Source organism: Chanodichthys erythropterus, chromosome 22, assembly GCF_024489055.1.
Source record: "Chanodichthys erythropterus isolate Z2021 chromosome 22, ASM2448905v1, whole genome shotgun sequence".
Classification (NCBI taxonomy): Eukaryota; Metazoa; Chordata; class Actinopteri; order Cypriniformes; family Xenocyprididae; genus Chanodichthys; species Chanodichthys erythropterus.
The window spans coordinates 1,559,991-1,574,519 of record NC_090242.1 but is presented as its reverse complement, the minus strand read 5'-3'; the positions used below and the strand labels follow the sequence as shown (position 1 = coordinate 1,574,519).

At 45.0% G+C, this 14,529-nt stretch overlaps 1 protein-coding gene across 1 annotated transcript in view; it reads left to right on the top strand.

The window, feature by feature from the left end:
* The window catches only part of nsd1b (nuclear receptor binding SET domain protein 1b), a 41,080-nt gene that overhangs the window by 20,670 nt on the left and 5,881 nt on the right, over positions 1-14,529 (top strand). The window contains exons 15-19 of the mRNA XM_067375037.1: positions 6,253-6,432; positions 7,506-7,662; positions 7,755-7,960; positions 9,299-9,411; positions 9,498-9,767. Coding sequence (XP_067231138.1) covers positions 6,253-6,432; positions 7,506-7,662; positions 7,755-7,960; positions 9,299-9,411; positions 9,498-9,767 — 926 coding nt within the window. The remainder of the gene's footprint in view (positions 1-6,252; positions 6,433-7,505; positions 7,663-7,754; positions 7,961-9,298; positions 9,412-9,497; positions 9,768-14,529) is intronic.

Genomic DNA, 14,529 nt, shown 5'->3' with positions numbered 1-14,529 from the left:
TTGGTGTACAACTGCAGTGCTTTATCAATATGTTTCTGTGTTGGGCTAACACATGTACCACAACTGCTTGTGTGTTTACCACCGAGTTGTGGGCTAGATTCGCTTACATAAACACAAACAACTTATTTCCTTCTTTATTTTTAGAACAGATCGGAGCACCATCATTATTATAATACAATGCAAGCGATGCAAGCACTATATACCAGAGGTGTGGACTCGAGTCATGTGACTTGGACCTGAGTCATACTCGAGTCATGAATTTGATGACTTCAGACTCGACTCGACAAAATGTACAAAGACTTGCAACTCGACTTGGACTTTAACATCAATGACTCGTGACTTCACTTGGCCTTGCGCCTTTTGACTTGAGCAGACTTGCTACTTCCCATGAAAACCTGGGAAAAAAAAATTTAAACGGCCGCGCCGCTCTCAGTGTATCTGCATCTGTGAAAAAAAATTTGCACCACCTGTATGCATGCAGAGAGCACGCGCGCTGCCACAACTGTTGGTTTGATTCGACAGCATCTAAGCAGGCAAGACAACCACTGAAGCGCAACAAGCAACAACGCGCCAGTTGGCAAAATTATAGCAAAGATAGTTTCGTTTGGCTATTGTAACGTAGTTCGTAAATGTGGGAAGGAGGAGGCGGCAACCGGCGAACGTTCAACAAAAGTTTAATACCAAAATAAACAAATACAAAACGAAAGTAATGCCGGCAGACCCTCGCGGACGTCTGCCGGCCACACAAACATAATAAAACATAAAATAAAGTCCAGGCCTGGTCCTCTCTCGTCCTTCACTGACGTCGCTCCTCCTTTTATGCCCCTGGAGCTCCTCCGTGAGAGACTCGAGGCCGGCGCGCCTCGCAGGTGATGCTCATTATCACTCGCGTCACCGGCCTCGCACAGTTCCCTCACGGCTCTCGCCTGCCCTGCTAGTCACAAATATAAAAATTATAAGGTAGTCGACAAAAAACGAGTTGCAATTTGACAAAAACAGGCCTTCCAATTTTACTCTTTCAATTATTCAGTTTCAGAGTTGCTGGTGTGCTGCCTCATTGAGGTCGTTTATGTAATTTTGGTTAATCACAACTAAGCTGAACTGTATGGAAGCTTATGTGTAATATTCAATTTGAAATGTAATATGCAAAATGGCAATGCATTTATGTATTTAAATTTTCCCATACATTCAATTATATCATTTACATTTGCCATTTCATACACTAGTTTTAATATGTAAATTGAATAATAATTTTAATGCTTTATAAGTTGCAAAATTAAAATGTATTACAGAAATTATTAACACGTTCAAGCAAAAACTGTAGCAAAATTGTAATTTAAATGTTTTTTTTTTCTTAATTGCATTTACACTCACAGTCACAGGTAAGACACTTGCGATTGCATTTCCATTAAGTGTCCCGCAATGAATGTAGCAAAATTCAATGTGCAATTTGAAAATGCATTCTGAGCCGATCATGTGCCCGTCCCGCCCTGTCAATCACTGCGTGAAGTTGGCCTCGCCCCCACCCAGTGCAAAACGTCAGCAAAATAGGCTCAATCGTTTTTACTTAGTTTGAATAATAATATTAACTAATGGGAATATTGTTTAGCTTATTTTTGGTTTAATTTGGTTTACTTTATTTATTTAATTCATTCAGTTATTTTGTTTTGCTGTACTTTTCATGCCAACTTGCCATGGCCCCCCTAACACCCCTATTTTTTGTGAAAATTTCAATTTTCTGTTTTTTTACTGTATTTGATTAATGTCATTGTATAAAAAGAGGTTTAAATAAATACAAATCTTACAGATATACATGATTTGTATACATTTTATTTCTGTGGTAAGAGGACTTGAAATGACTCGAAATGACTAAAATGGTAGGACTTTGGACTCGACTTGAGACTTGTTGGCTTTGACTTTTGACTCGACTCGGGACTTGCCTCATCTTTGACTCGACTTGACTCGGGACTCGAGGGCAAAGACTTGAGACTTACTTGTGACTTGCATAACAATGACTTTGTCCCACCTCTGCTATATACACTATACTTTGTTAACCAGCAGAAGTCATCTGACCAATCACCGCAGATTAGCATCACGCAAACGAGGGGTTCGGCAAAATGAATCGTTGAGCAAACAAGGTAAAAATAAATGCAAATTATAAGACAAAGTGTTTTTTGACTTTGCATGCTTTTAAACCTGTTATTGGGGACTTCCAAAACAAAAATAGGAACCTTTCAAATGCCATAATAGGGGCACTTTAATAGAAAACACAACTATAAATAATAAGCCATACTTACAAGTTGTGATCCATAAACAGATTGTCCTGACAAAATGGGAATGCTATGTCATTCAGGAGAAGCTTTTGTGCGCTGCTTTCATTGTACTCTTAGGTTCTGGAATCTGTCCTCCATAAAATGTGCACCGCACAATCAGATGTTGGGGTTATAATGTTCAGAAACAGTGTTCAAAATAAATAAATTTTTTAATTTAATTTCCGCCTTTGGACAAACTTTTTCCAGGGTGGAAAAAACAGCAACAACACTCTTCATCTTCAACACTCTTCAACCAGGCCTCGCCCCCTTTTTTGTGAATTCCGTGGGCAGAGATTAAATGAGTAACACTGTGACTTCACAAGATCTGGAAAAAACACATTGTAGTCCAAATGAGCAGTTTGTTGTAGTTCTTGAAAAGTGGATTCTGTTAAATAAAATATCATCTCTCTTTAGAGTGGACTTTGAGCTTTGTAACTTATGGAATGCAGACTCAGAGAAATGCAGTTAATAGCTTTATTGACAGCACAGAGCAGATTGGAGGATACGGGGGAGTATGCAGTTGACGCATGCAAAGACGCTGGAGGTAATCACTGGAGAAAAGGTAAGTAGTTCACTTAGTATGAACTAGACCGAACAATGATGGTAGACGAGGTGTGTGCTTATGTAGCAGTCCTGATGATCGTGCAGATGAGGTGCAGGTGTGTGATTTATTACTCTGGTGAGGGTGTGTGCTGTGATTGGCTGGGATGAGAGCCTGACATATTCATGATAGTACCCCAACCCCGTTAGCCTCTTCCACGGGGAGCATGATGATCTGGGTGAGAAGCATGGATGGTAGCAAGCAGTGTGGGATCAAGGATGTCATCTCTGGGGACCCATGAGCGTTCTTCTGGTCCATATCCTTCCCAGTTGTCCTGTACTCTTAAAGACCACCATGGCACCAGGAGTCCAACCAGGAGAGTGATAAGGCTTGAGGAGTGAGACATGGAAAGAAGAGTGAATCCTGTACTGTGAAGGAAGCTGAAGTTGATACGTGACAGGGTTGATCTGCTGGGTGACGGTGAAGGGGCCACTGTATCTGGGACTGAGCTTCTTGCAAGGCAAGCGCATCCTGATATCTTGGGTTAAAAGCCAAACCTTCTGACCAGGCTGGTAAGTTAGAGCTTCAGTCCACTGGAGGTCTGCTGATCCATTTGGCGGTGCACTTCCCACTGAAGCTTATGGTGAGCTGCGTTCAAGACCCTCTCGCTCTCTCTGAACCAGTGGTTGACAGATGGGACATCAGATGGTTCTCCAGACCATGGGAACAACGTTGGCTGGAAACAGAGTATGCGCTGGAAGGGCATAAGTCCAGTGGCAGGCTGACGGAGGGAGTTATGTGCATACTCTGCCCAGCCCAGGAACTGGTTCCAAGAGTTCTAGGAGCCATGGCAGAAGGTTCGTAGGATGCGTCCAATCTTCTGGATCTTTCTCTCGATCTGCACATTTGACTAGGGATCGTAAACTGAGGAGAGATTTATGGTCACAACTAGGGTGGTAAAAAAGGCATTCCATATATTGGAAATGAATTGGGGCCCATGATCCAACACAATAGCTTCTGGAAATCCAAATTATATGAAGACATGATTGAAGTGGAGTTCAGCAGTTTCAATAGCCATAGTGAGTCCCTTGAGAGGAAGCAGACTTTGAAAATTGAGCATTGACAACCAGACTGAATGTTACCATCAGAGGGAGGCAAGTCCATGATGATGTCCATTACTAGGTGTGACCATAGGCGATTAGGAATGGAAAGCAGATGGAGTTTGCCAGTTGGTAGATGGCGAGTACTCATTGAGATGGTTCAGTCAGAGCAACCTCGAACAAACCTTCTCACATCCCTGGCCATGTTGGGCCACCAGAAGCGGTCTCTTAGCAGTGAGAGGTGTTATTGGCCCCTGAGTGGCCAGTGCCCAGAGATACTGAAGCTCAGGTGGACAACCCAGTGGAGTAGCTGTGGAGGCATTGGTGGAGGTGGCTGGCTCTGGGGACCACTGGATGGGACTCACAATCAGGCTAGTGGGCAGGATGGGTTCAGGTTCTTAGTGGACCTCTTCTGGAGCATGCAGATGAGAAAGAGCATCAGCTTTCACATTCTTGGTACCTGAAAAATAAGAAATGGAGAAGTTAAATTGGATTTATAAAAAAAAAAAAAAAAAAAAAAAAGCCCAACCAGCCTGGCGAGGATTTAATCTTCTCTTAAATATTCAAGGCTCTTGTGGTCAGTCAGCTCAGTGAAAGGATGTTGTGCACCCTCCAACCAATGCCTCCACTCCTGAATGGCTAACTTGATGGCAAGGAGCTCCTGGTTGCCAATGTCGTACTTTCTCTACGCCGGGGTGAGCTTCTTGGAGAAGGCGCATTGATGGTGTTTGGCTGGAATCCCCTGCTGCTGAGACAGAACCATTACTACACTGGTGGTGGATACATTCACTTCCTTCAACGAAAGGTTTGTTGGGGTCAAGATGGATAAGAAGCACTGCGCTGGTGAAGGCCTCTTTGAATGCTTGGTGGCAGATGGTGACCAGGACAGAGACTTGGGCTTGTTCTTCAGCAGATTGGTTGATGGACTAGTAATGGAGCTGTAATCTTGGATGAGCTGTTGGTAGAAATTTGCAAATCCTAGGAAGCTCTTTGATGGTGGTTGGCGTGGGCCAGTTCTTAACGCCTTCCAACTTCCTCTTGTCCATTTGGATACCATGTTTGCTGATGTTGTATCCAAGGAATTGCACTAAGGATTGATGGAAAGAGCACTTCTCAGCTTTGAGGAAGAGATAGAATTCTTTCAGGCATTTCAGGACCTCCACAACATGCTTGGAATGTTTGGCCATGCTCCGCAAGTAGACGAAGATATCATCTATGTAGACAAGCACAAAACTCACCACTGATCGTGGACTGAGCATGATGAGATCACATGCCCACCAGCACCGCAGTATAGGCAGAGCCCCTGGATCAGCCTCCTCTGCCGCTCAGCTGAACACTCCAAAGGGAATCCACAATCTCCTGGAATGGGTCAGAGGTGCTCATGATGCTGTTAATTACTTTAGGGTCCAGTCTTCTGTTACAGAATGCAGACTCAGACACAAAGAAATGAAGTTAACTGTGAGCTTTATTGACAGCACAGAGTAGATTGCAGAATACAGGTGAGTATGCAGTTCAAAAAGACTTTGCAGAATGAGAATGGCTTGGTAATATAGACTTTCCTTGTCTTACAGGTGCAGGAGATCATGGATGGCTGAACGGATGGCTGGATGGATGCACACACCTTGTCATGTTTGGTGAGTATGGTAGTAATGGTCTTTTGCAGGTTGTTGACTGGAGAACACAGGAGACACAAGGGAGAGGAAGATGCTGGATGTAATCCCTAGAGGTAAACACTGGAGTAAACAAACACTGGAGTAAACAAACACTGGAGTAAACAAACACTGGAGTAAACAAACACTGGAGTAAACAAACACTGGAGTAAACAAACACTGGAGTAAACAAACACTGGAGTAAACAAACACTGGAGTAAACAAACACTGGAGTACAGGTAAGTAGTCCACTTATGAACAAAACCAGACAATCATGGTGGACAAGGTGTGTGGTTATGTAGCAGTCCTGATGATCGTGCAGATAAGGTGCAGGTGTGTGTGATTAGTACTCTGGCGAGGGTGTGCACTGTGATTGGCTGGGGTGAGAGCCTGGCAGATCCATGACAGTAACCTTGTAGATCTTTTTTGGCTCAAACAGCAACATTATAGACTAACTAAAAGTGAAAAAGCATAATAGGACCCCTTTTAAAACTAATGAAATCGCCTGATATGGATAAAAAAAAACTAAAAAAAAAACTTGATAACCGTTATGGTAACGATATATCATACCATGTTAGTGTCTAAATCACACATATTTCAAATGTGGGTGCATAATTTTATTATGAAATTCTCTGTATTTTGTGTCTCAGGCCAGCTAACCTGCTGTATCAGATGCCCTGTGGCATATCACGCCAACGATTACTGCGTACCTGCTGGGAGTGTCACGCTCACAGACAGCAACATAGTGTGTCCCAATCACTTCACACCAAGAAAAGGCTGCCGCAACCACGAGCATGTCAACGTCAGCTGGTGCTTCGTCTGCTCAGAAGGTTAACTCAGATTTTTCATATATTTTACCTTTATTCTACACCGTTTTTTCCCTTCTCCTAAAAATGCTCTGTTAAGTTCCTGGTTCTATAAAGCCCCTCCCTCAGAAATACGCAATTGGCTCAGATGTTTGTATTTGTGTCAAAGTGTTTAGATATGCTGTCACTTGTAAATGTTACTGCTGTTTATGTTAGCTTTCCATATACAGTGTTATCCTGATTAAAGCTTTACTGTAGCTGAATACATGACTGAGTAGTAGCATTTTTGTAAAGGTATTGTTTATTTGTAACATGAACGAGCATGTGGGTAAACACAACATAAAAGCTGTAATGAAACAATGCTGTACACTGACAACAGAAACACCAACAAACACCAACAGACGTTCGCTGGTGTGATTACATAGAAGTTTGTTGGTGTTTGTTGTCGTTTGTTGTTTGAAATATAATTTAGCTAACTGGTCTTTACATCCCAGAAACTATATAACTTTATAAACAATAAAATATACTTACAGGTTGGGGCCCATAAACAGCAGCTTCTGCTTTTAAAGTGGGAACTGCTCCATCTTTCAGTAATAGCCTTTGTGCAAATCCAGCATTGAACTTGTGTAGATTCTGGAAGTTGTCTTCCGTAAAATGTGCAGCACAGACAGCTAAATTAGCATTATAATTGTCAGGAAGTCCAGCATCCCTAGGAAGCTCAAACACAGAAGACTTGTATGCATGCGACATGGCCTCGTCCACTTTGTAGCGTATTCCCGGGGGCAGGATTTATGTTAATTGCAGGGTTTATGATGTCGTCAACCTGGGATGAAGCTTGTTGTAGTCCAAACCGGTCGTAATTGTAGGCATTAAACTGCCATAACTTTAAAAGACAATATCTCATCTGCATTGAACTTTCAGCACTGTAACTCTGCAGATACTGTTTATGCTCAAGCAGCAACATTACACACTAACTAAAGTTAAAAAAGTGAAATCGCAATGAACCACCCCTTTAAGAGAACTTCCCTTACAAGTTCACTTTATATGACCTTATCATAAACATTTCCTCTCCGTATCTGTATCACTTCCCTCTACAGGAGGTAGTCTACTGTGTTGTGAGTCATGTCCTGCAGCATTTCACAGAGAGTGTTTGAACATCGACATGCCAGAAGGCAGTTGGTACTGCAACGACTGTCGTGCTGGAAAGAAACCACACTACAAGGAGGTAGTGTGGGTGAAAGTGGGCCGCTACAGGTCAGCATGCACAAACCAACCATTATTATTCCTGGTTTGTACAGTATTATTCCTGGTTTGTACACAACAGTTTTTGCTCTGCTCTCTGTTAGATGGTGGCCAGCGGAAGTTAGCAATCCCAAAAACATTCCTGAGAATATCCTCCGCATGAGACATGATGTTGGAGAGTTCCCAGTTCTTTTCTTTGGTTCTAACGACTACCTGTGGACTTACCAAGCTCGTGTTTTCCCTTACATGGAGGGTGATGCCAACAGTAAAGAGAAAATGGGAAAGGGAGTTGACTCTACGTATAAGAAAGGTATCTTCTGCAACTAATTATTTCTGCTTGCTTTTGGCACTGCTATTTCTAATGCCCTATCGCTTTTCTTTGCGATCAGATTAACATTTTCAGGTGTGCTAAAATTAATATTAAATGTAAAATAAAACAAAATCATTTTGCTACAAAATCCAATACTAAAAAGTGAATTTAGACATCACAACATTGAAATGTTGTCATAGTTTGGTAAAGCAAGGGAAAGTTAAGGTGTTGATCTAAGAGCAACTGGTAATTAAATAATCAAAACAAAGACTCTAAACAACTGGAAATGCTGGGAAGCACAACCAACATAAAAGATGAGAACGGACAACTGAAACTATGAATACAAAGACTTAATGAAGGCCCATTGCGGAGCCTTAGGTGGTGCAGCCCAGGGTGGAGCCAAGGAGACAGAAGAACGTGGCAGAGTCAGGGAGACTGGAGACCAAGGTGAAGTTGGAGGGCTGGAGAAGCAGTGTGATTTCACTTGTACAGAGGGCCAAACGACCACGGTTGAGCTGGGGGCTTGGAAGACCAAGGTAGAGCCAGTGGGAGTAAGGACGACAGCGAAGGGAACTGGAGGAAGCCAGTTGAGCTGAAGGAAAAAAACTGGGCAGAGGCTGTTAACTGGACGGGACTGGCGGAGGAGGGGGAGCTAGAAGACTGGATGGAACCAGCGGAAGAAGAAGGGTCAGGGAACTGGTCAGAACCAGAGAGTCCAACAAGCTAGACATTACCTTAACTTTAAAGGAATAGTCTCTAAAAATGAAAAATTCTGTCATTATCAGAATGAAATCTACCTAATGTAATTCCAAACCTGTTTGACTTTTCTGTGGAATTTTCTGTGAAACACAAAAAAAGATATTTTAAAGAATGTTTCAACTGTCAAAAGTCAATAGTATCCAGAATAAAACTGGCCCACACTGACTTTAATTTTATAGTCAAAAACACATATATACATATTATACATTATACGATACCTATAAATGATAAAAATCTCTAATTTGGGCTGATAGCCAATATGGTACAGACATATTGTGCATCCCTAATGCAGTCCAATGGACTTACATTGTAGAAGGGACCTGAATATCAAAGAGAGGTGGGGTCATTTGACTTGGGCAGCCACATAAGCAACTGCATAGAAACATGCTAAACACTTGGAACTCCTTAATGACTTCATAGAAATGCCTTAGCAACCATCCACAACACCATAGTATCTTGAAAGTGACAACTGCACACACTACTCACGTAAAAACTTAGTTGTATTACATGGTTCTTGGTGTAGCTGAAATCAGTGATCAAATGAAAATTTCTGAAATCAGAATGTTCAATGTGGTTTAGCTTTGGAAGAAGCTGCACTAAGATTCAAAGAACTGCAGGCCGAGAAAGAACTACGGCAGCTCCAAGAGGACCGACGCAATGACAAGAAACCTCCACCATACAAACATATTAAGGTACATGACCATACAAGACATGCTATGAGATTGATTGCTAGCTTTATATTATGACGGTACCTGTCTTATCTTGGTCAATCCAATAGGTGAACAAACCAATTGGCAAAGTGCTGATCATCTCGGCAGACCTTTCGGAGATTCCCCGCTGCAACTGCAAAGCATCAGACGAGAACCCCTGCGGTATGGATTCAGAGTGCATCAACCGCATGCTGCTGTATGAATGTCATCCACAGGTTTGTCCCGCAGGGGAGCGCTGCCAGAACCAGTGCTTCACCAAACGGCAGTACTGCCAGGTGGAGATCTTCAGGACACTGTCTCGAGGCTGGGGGCTGCTCTGTGTGCATGACATCAAAAAGGTGAGCTGATTTCAAATGTTCTTCATGGGTACCGACTCCATTAAACATCATTCATGCAGACCACACAAAAAAAGTCCTTAAGTATACTTTGTTCGTGTTCCAGTCCGGCTCGCGAACTGTCCGCATGACATAATTTTCATCATCAGCACAGTCCTCTGATGCTCAAAAACAAAGTTCCAATACATGGGGTATCCATTCACACTCACAGTAAATTACATATATTTTGAAGGCATTTGCTTGCTCAACTGTGCGCAAGATGGAGTTGAAGGCAGACAAAAAGTATACCTCACAGTTGTATAACGCTCATAGTTGATTCTGATCTAATTTTCTGATCTAGTTGATTCTGAGGGCTGTTTCATAAAAGATGCTAAGAAAAGCGAGGATTAAACTCCAAAAATTGACTTGAGTTAACCTAACAAATGAGTTTGGGCTAAAACGGTTTCATAAAAGGTAATTGAAGTTCACGCAGTCCCGCTAATTCGATCCAGGTTCACATAGTCAAGATAATTTCGCGTGCACGGTTTTTTTAAGCAGCCCTAGAGGTCGATCATGGATCAAATCGATCCACCACAGGAAAGGGCATACATTTTGTGCTATTTTATGCGTTTGAGACATGGGGCCCTATAATACACCCGGCGCAATGCGACGCAAGGCGCAGCGCAAGTGTGTTTGCTAGTTTGCGTCCGGCGCCATTCGCGTTTTCCCGTTCAGCGCCACGTCCTTAAATTAGTAAATGCATTTGCGCCAGTTAGTGCGCCCATGGGCGTGCTGGTCTAAAAAAGAGGTGTGTTCAGGCGCATTGCCGGCGCATTGCTATTTTAAGGAGCTGAAAATAGACTGCGCCATAGACCAACTCAAACCTGGTCTAAAGTCTAAAGTCAATGGCGCAATATTTTTTGGTTAGAGCGCGTTGGTAGAAATTGTGCCTCTGGGCGCGTCCACAGTGCGCGTTGACTTTGCTTATTACACACAATGCGCATCACACAAACATGCCAAATATTAAAAACAAAAGGATTACAGTGTAAAAGAATATTATTGTGTAGGCTACATAAATATAAAAATGTAATGATGAATAGTCATTGTGTGTATTAGAATTCAATTCAGCCTATTACTACTTATAATGATGAATGAAATTGGCTTATTAATTGAACAATCGTGCCAATACACACACATATATATATTAACTGACTCATCGCGTGTACGCCATGTAAATAGCAATCCGCCATGGCGCGAGCGCATCTCACTCTTAAAGGGAATGGGAGATGACACTCTGATTGGTTTATTGAACGTTACGCCCATTACTCATTAAGAGAATAGGGACAACCCATTTCAAAAATGCGCCCCGGCGCACGGACCGTTTTTCCGTCGTTAAAATAGCAAAAGTGGATTTGGACACGCCCTGAGTGCACCTGCGCCGTGCGCTTTACACTTTGCGTTTAGATCGTTAAAATAGGGCCCATGGTGTTTTCCTCAGTGCATAACTTACTTTCACAAGTTTATTCTCCATCTGTAAATGTTAGAAAGTAATACAAATATTTCCATTTTGCTGCTAAACTTCACAGTGAACGAGCGCTGCTGAGCGCATGCGCGCTAAACAGATGGAATGCAATAGAAGCAATAATTCTAAAATATACATTTCGCTAAAATATTTGATGTTGGACATTAAATGTGCCTTATGTACAAGTTTAAACCTACAAGTATGTGTATTTTTTTATGATAGTAACTGTAAATGGACTATTGTAATGCAGTAAATCAATATACTTTGGGACAATTACTGAGTTTAGATTCATCTTACCAATTAAAATTTAGTCTGTGCATATTTATTTAAATTTTTAATTTTGTGATCTTAATTTCTGCTCTTCTAATAACCATAAAGAGTACTACTGTCAAACAAAACCAGAGAGAAATGTAAAAAAAAAAGCAATCTAATTAAATATTGGGCTCAAAACATTTAGCCAGTAAGAAAGGAAAACCTGTAGGTTTTACACTCACACACATTATATATATATATATACATATACAGGTTGATTAGGACACTTTTTCCCAGTCATTTCAATAGCAAAAAGTATCACAATCAACCTAATGTTACGGATGCTGGTAGAGATGAGGCTGATACGGATTTCCACAATACGAATGATACGTTTATTCAACAGAAAGCAGGGAACACCAAACATACATCTTAACAAAACAGAGAACGGACGAGGAGTGAAGGGAGTGAGTGCAATATATGGGGAGTGCTGACAATAGAGTCCAGGTGCAGGTGATGAGTGACGATGAGGAGCTGACGAGGGAAGTGAGTGCAGGTGTGGAGAACAGGAGGATTCTGGGAAATGGAGTCCAGGGAAACAAGGGATCTGTAACAGTACCTCCCCCTCCCGGTAGGCGCGTCCTCGCGCCGTAGATGTAACAACCGGGAGGGGGCGGGCGCCCTGGAGACCTCAAACCGGAGCAGGGGGATGAGTAGACTGGAGTGGAGGTCTCCAGGGCGGGCTCAAAAGCCATGGCGGGTCAGGGGCTGAAGGCAGCCATGGAGGGTCAGGGGCCGAAGGCAGCCATGGAGGGTCAGGGGCCGAAGGCAGCCATGGAGGGTCAGGTGCAGCAGGCTGCCATGGAGGGTCAGGGGCCGAAGGCGGCCATGGTGGATCAGGAGCCGTGGGCAGCCATGGCGGATCAGGTGCAGCGGGCAGCCATGGCGGGTCAGGTGCAGCGGGCAGACATGCAGCGGGCATACATGGCGGGTCAGGTGCAGCGGGCAGCCATGGCGGGTCAGGTGCAGCGGGCAGCCATGGCGGGTCAGGAGCCGAAGCCTTCGAGGCGTTGAGCCCAGGCGGCGCTGAAGGACCGGCGGGAGATGGCGGAACCAAAGGCTCTGCCGACCGAAGCGCAGCCGGGACTCCAGAAGGCCGCAGTAGAAGCAGTAGGACAGCCAACAAAAAGAACACCGGGGGGAGTGAGGAAGCCAACTGAAACTGAGGGACGGAGTGACGGAGCGGAGACGGAGGAGTGTAGTCCAGAGGGAAGGGCAGGCTGACGAGTGCACAAGGTGTGAGTGGAGGCAGGATGGATACTGGTGACGCTGGTGGACTGATGGGTAACGGTGGAGCAGAGGGAGGTTGGAGCCGGGGTGTAGATAATCGCCCAGAGGTCCGAGGTGGAGATCTGGGCGAGGGGGCTTGAGGTGAAGGTTCCGTGTAAACATAACTGGATGGAGGTGGGAGAGGGAGGCAGGGAGGGAAAACAGTCTTTGGGCTGGAGGGTTCAGACACACAGTTCATAGGAGCAGCTGGCTCGGCGGCGGAGACTGGCGCTGCTGGCTCGGCGGCGGAGACTGGCGCTGCTGGCTCGGCGGCGGAGTCTGGCGCTGCTGGCTCGGCGGCGGAGTCTGGCGCTGCTGGCTCGGCGGCGGAGACTGGAGAACTTGGCTCGGCGGCGGAGACTGGAGAACTTGGCTCGGCGGCGGAGACTGGAGAACTTTGCTCGGCGGCGGAGACTGGAGAACTTTGCTCGGCGGCGGAGACTGGAGAACTTTGCTCGGCGGCGGAGACTGGAGAACTTTGCTCGGCGGCGGAGACTGGAGAACTTGGCTCGGCCCAAAAGTCTATAAGCCAGGCCGCATGACTGGGCGGCTTGTGTGAGGCTGGAAGATGGGTACTATCCATCCCCTCATATACAATTAAAATCCCCACAGGCACTGGAGCTGGCTCTGTGGGGACTGGAGCGGGCTCTGGAGATACTGGAGCGGGCTCTGGAGATACTGGAGCGGGCTCTGGAGATACTGGAGCGGGCTCTGGAGATACTGGAGCGGGCTCTGGAGACACTGGAGCGGGCTCTGGAGACACTGGAGCGGGCTCTGGAGACACTGGAGCGGGCTCTGGAGACACTGGAGCGGGCTCTGGAGACACTGGAGCGGGCTCTGGAGACACTGGAGCGGGCTCTGGAGACACTGGAGCGGGCTCTGGAGACACTGGAGCGGGCTCTGGAGACACTGGAGCGGGCTCTGGAGATATTGGGGCCGCTTTCTTCCTCCTCCTCCGCTTACTGGGCCCAGTAGCGGAATATGGGTCCAGCCTGGGGCAGGCAGGGAGTTCGCTGGAAGGGTATGCGGAGGAAGCCGGAGGTTGACTGACTGGCCCGGCCAACCGTGTTTCTGGATGGACCGGACGACAACACTGATCCTGAACCTCTTCTACTAAGAATTTGGAGCCATTCAACCACAAAATTAAATTGATAGTATCGCTTAAGGAGAAACAAAAAACAGGTTCATCAAAACGGATAGTGTCGTCATCCAATCCATCCAAAAACAAGGAGATCAACTGAGCATCAGGCCAGTCAGACAAGAAAGCAAGCTCCACGAACTCCTCCACATACCTCTCCAGCGAACGACCCACCTGTAGGAGCCCGATGAGGCGATCGCCGGTTGTCAGGAGAGTGAGAGGCGCTGGAGGAGCAGGAGCCAGGGAGCTGGTGGAAGTCTCCATATTTTTTTTTGTGGAAAATCCGGTCGTTTAAGGTCCGTTCTTCTGTTACGGATGCTGGTAGAGATGAGGCTGATACGGATTTCCACAATACGAATGATACGTTTATTCAACAGAAAGCAGGGAACACCAAACATACATCTTAACAAAACAGAGAACGGACGAGGAGTGAAGGGAGTGAGTGCAATATATGGGGAGTGCTGACAATAGAGTCCAGGTGCAGGTGATGAGTGACGATGAGGAGCTGACGAGGGAAGTGAGTGCAGGTGTGGAGAACAGGAGGATTC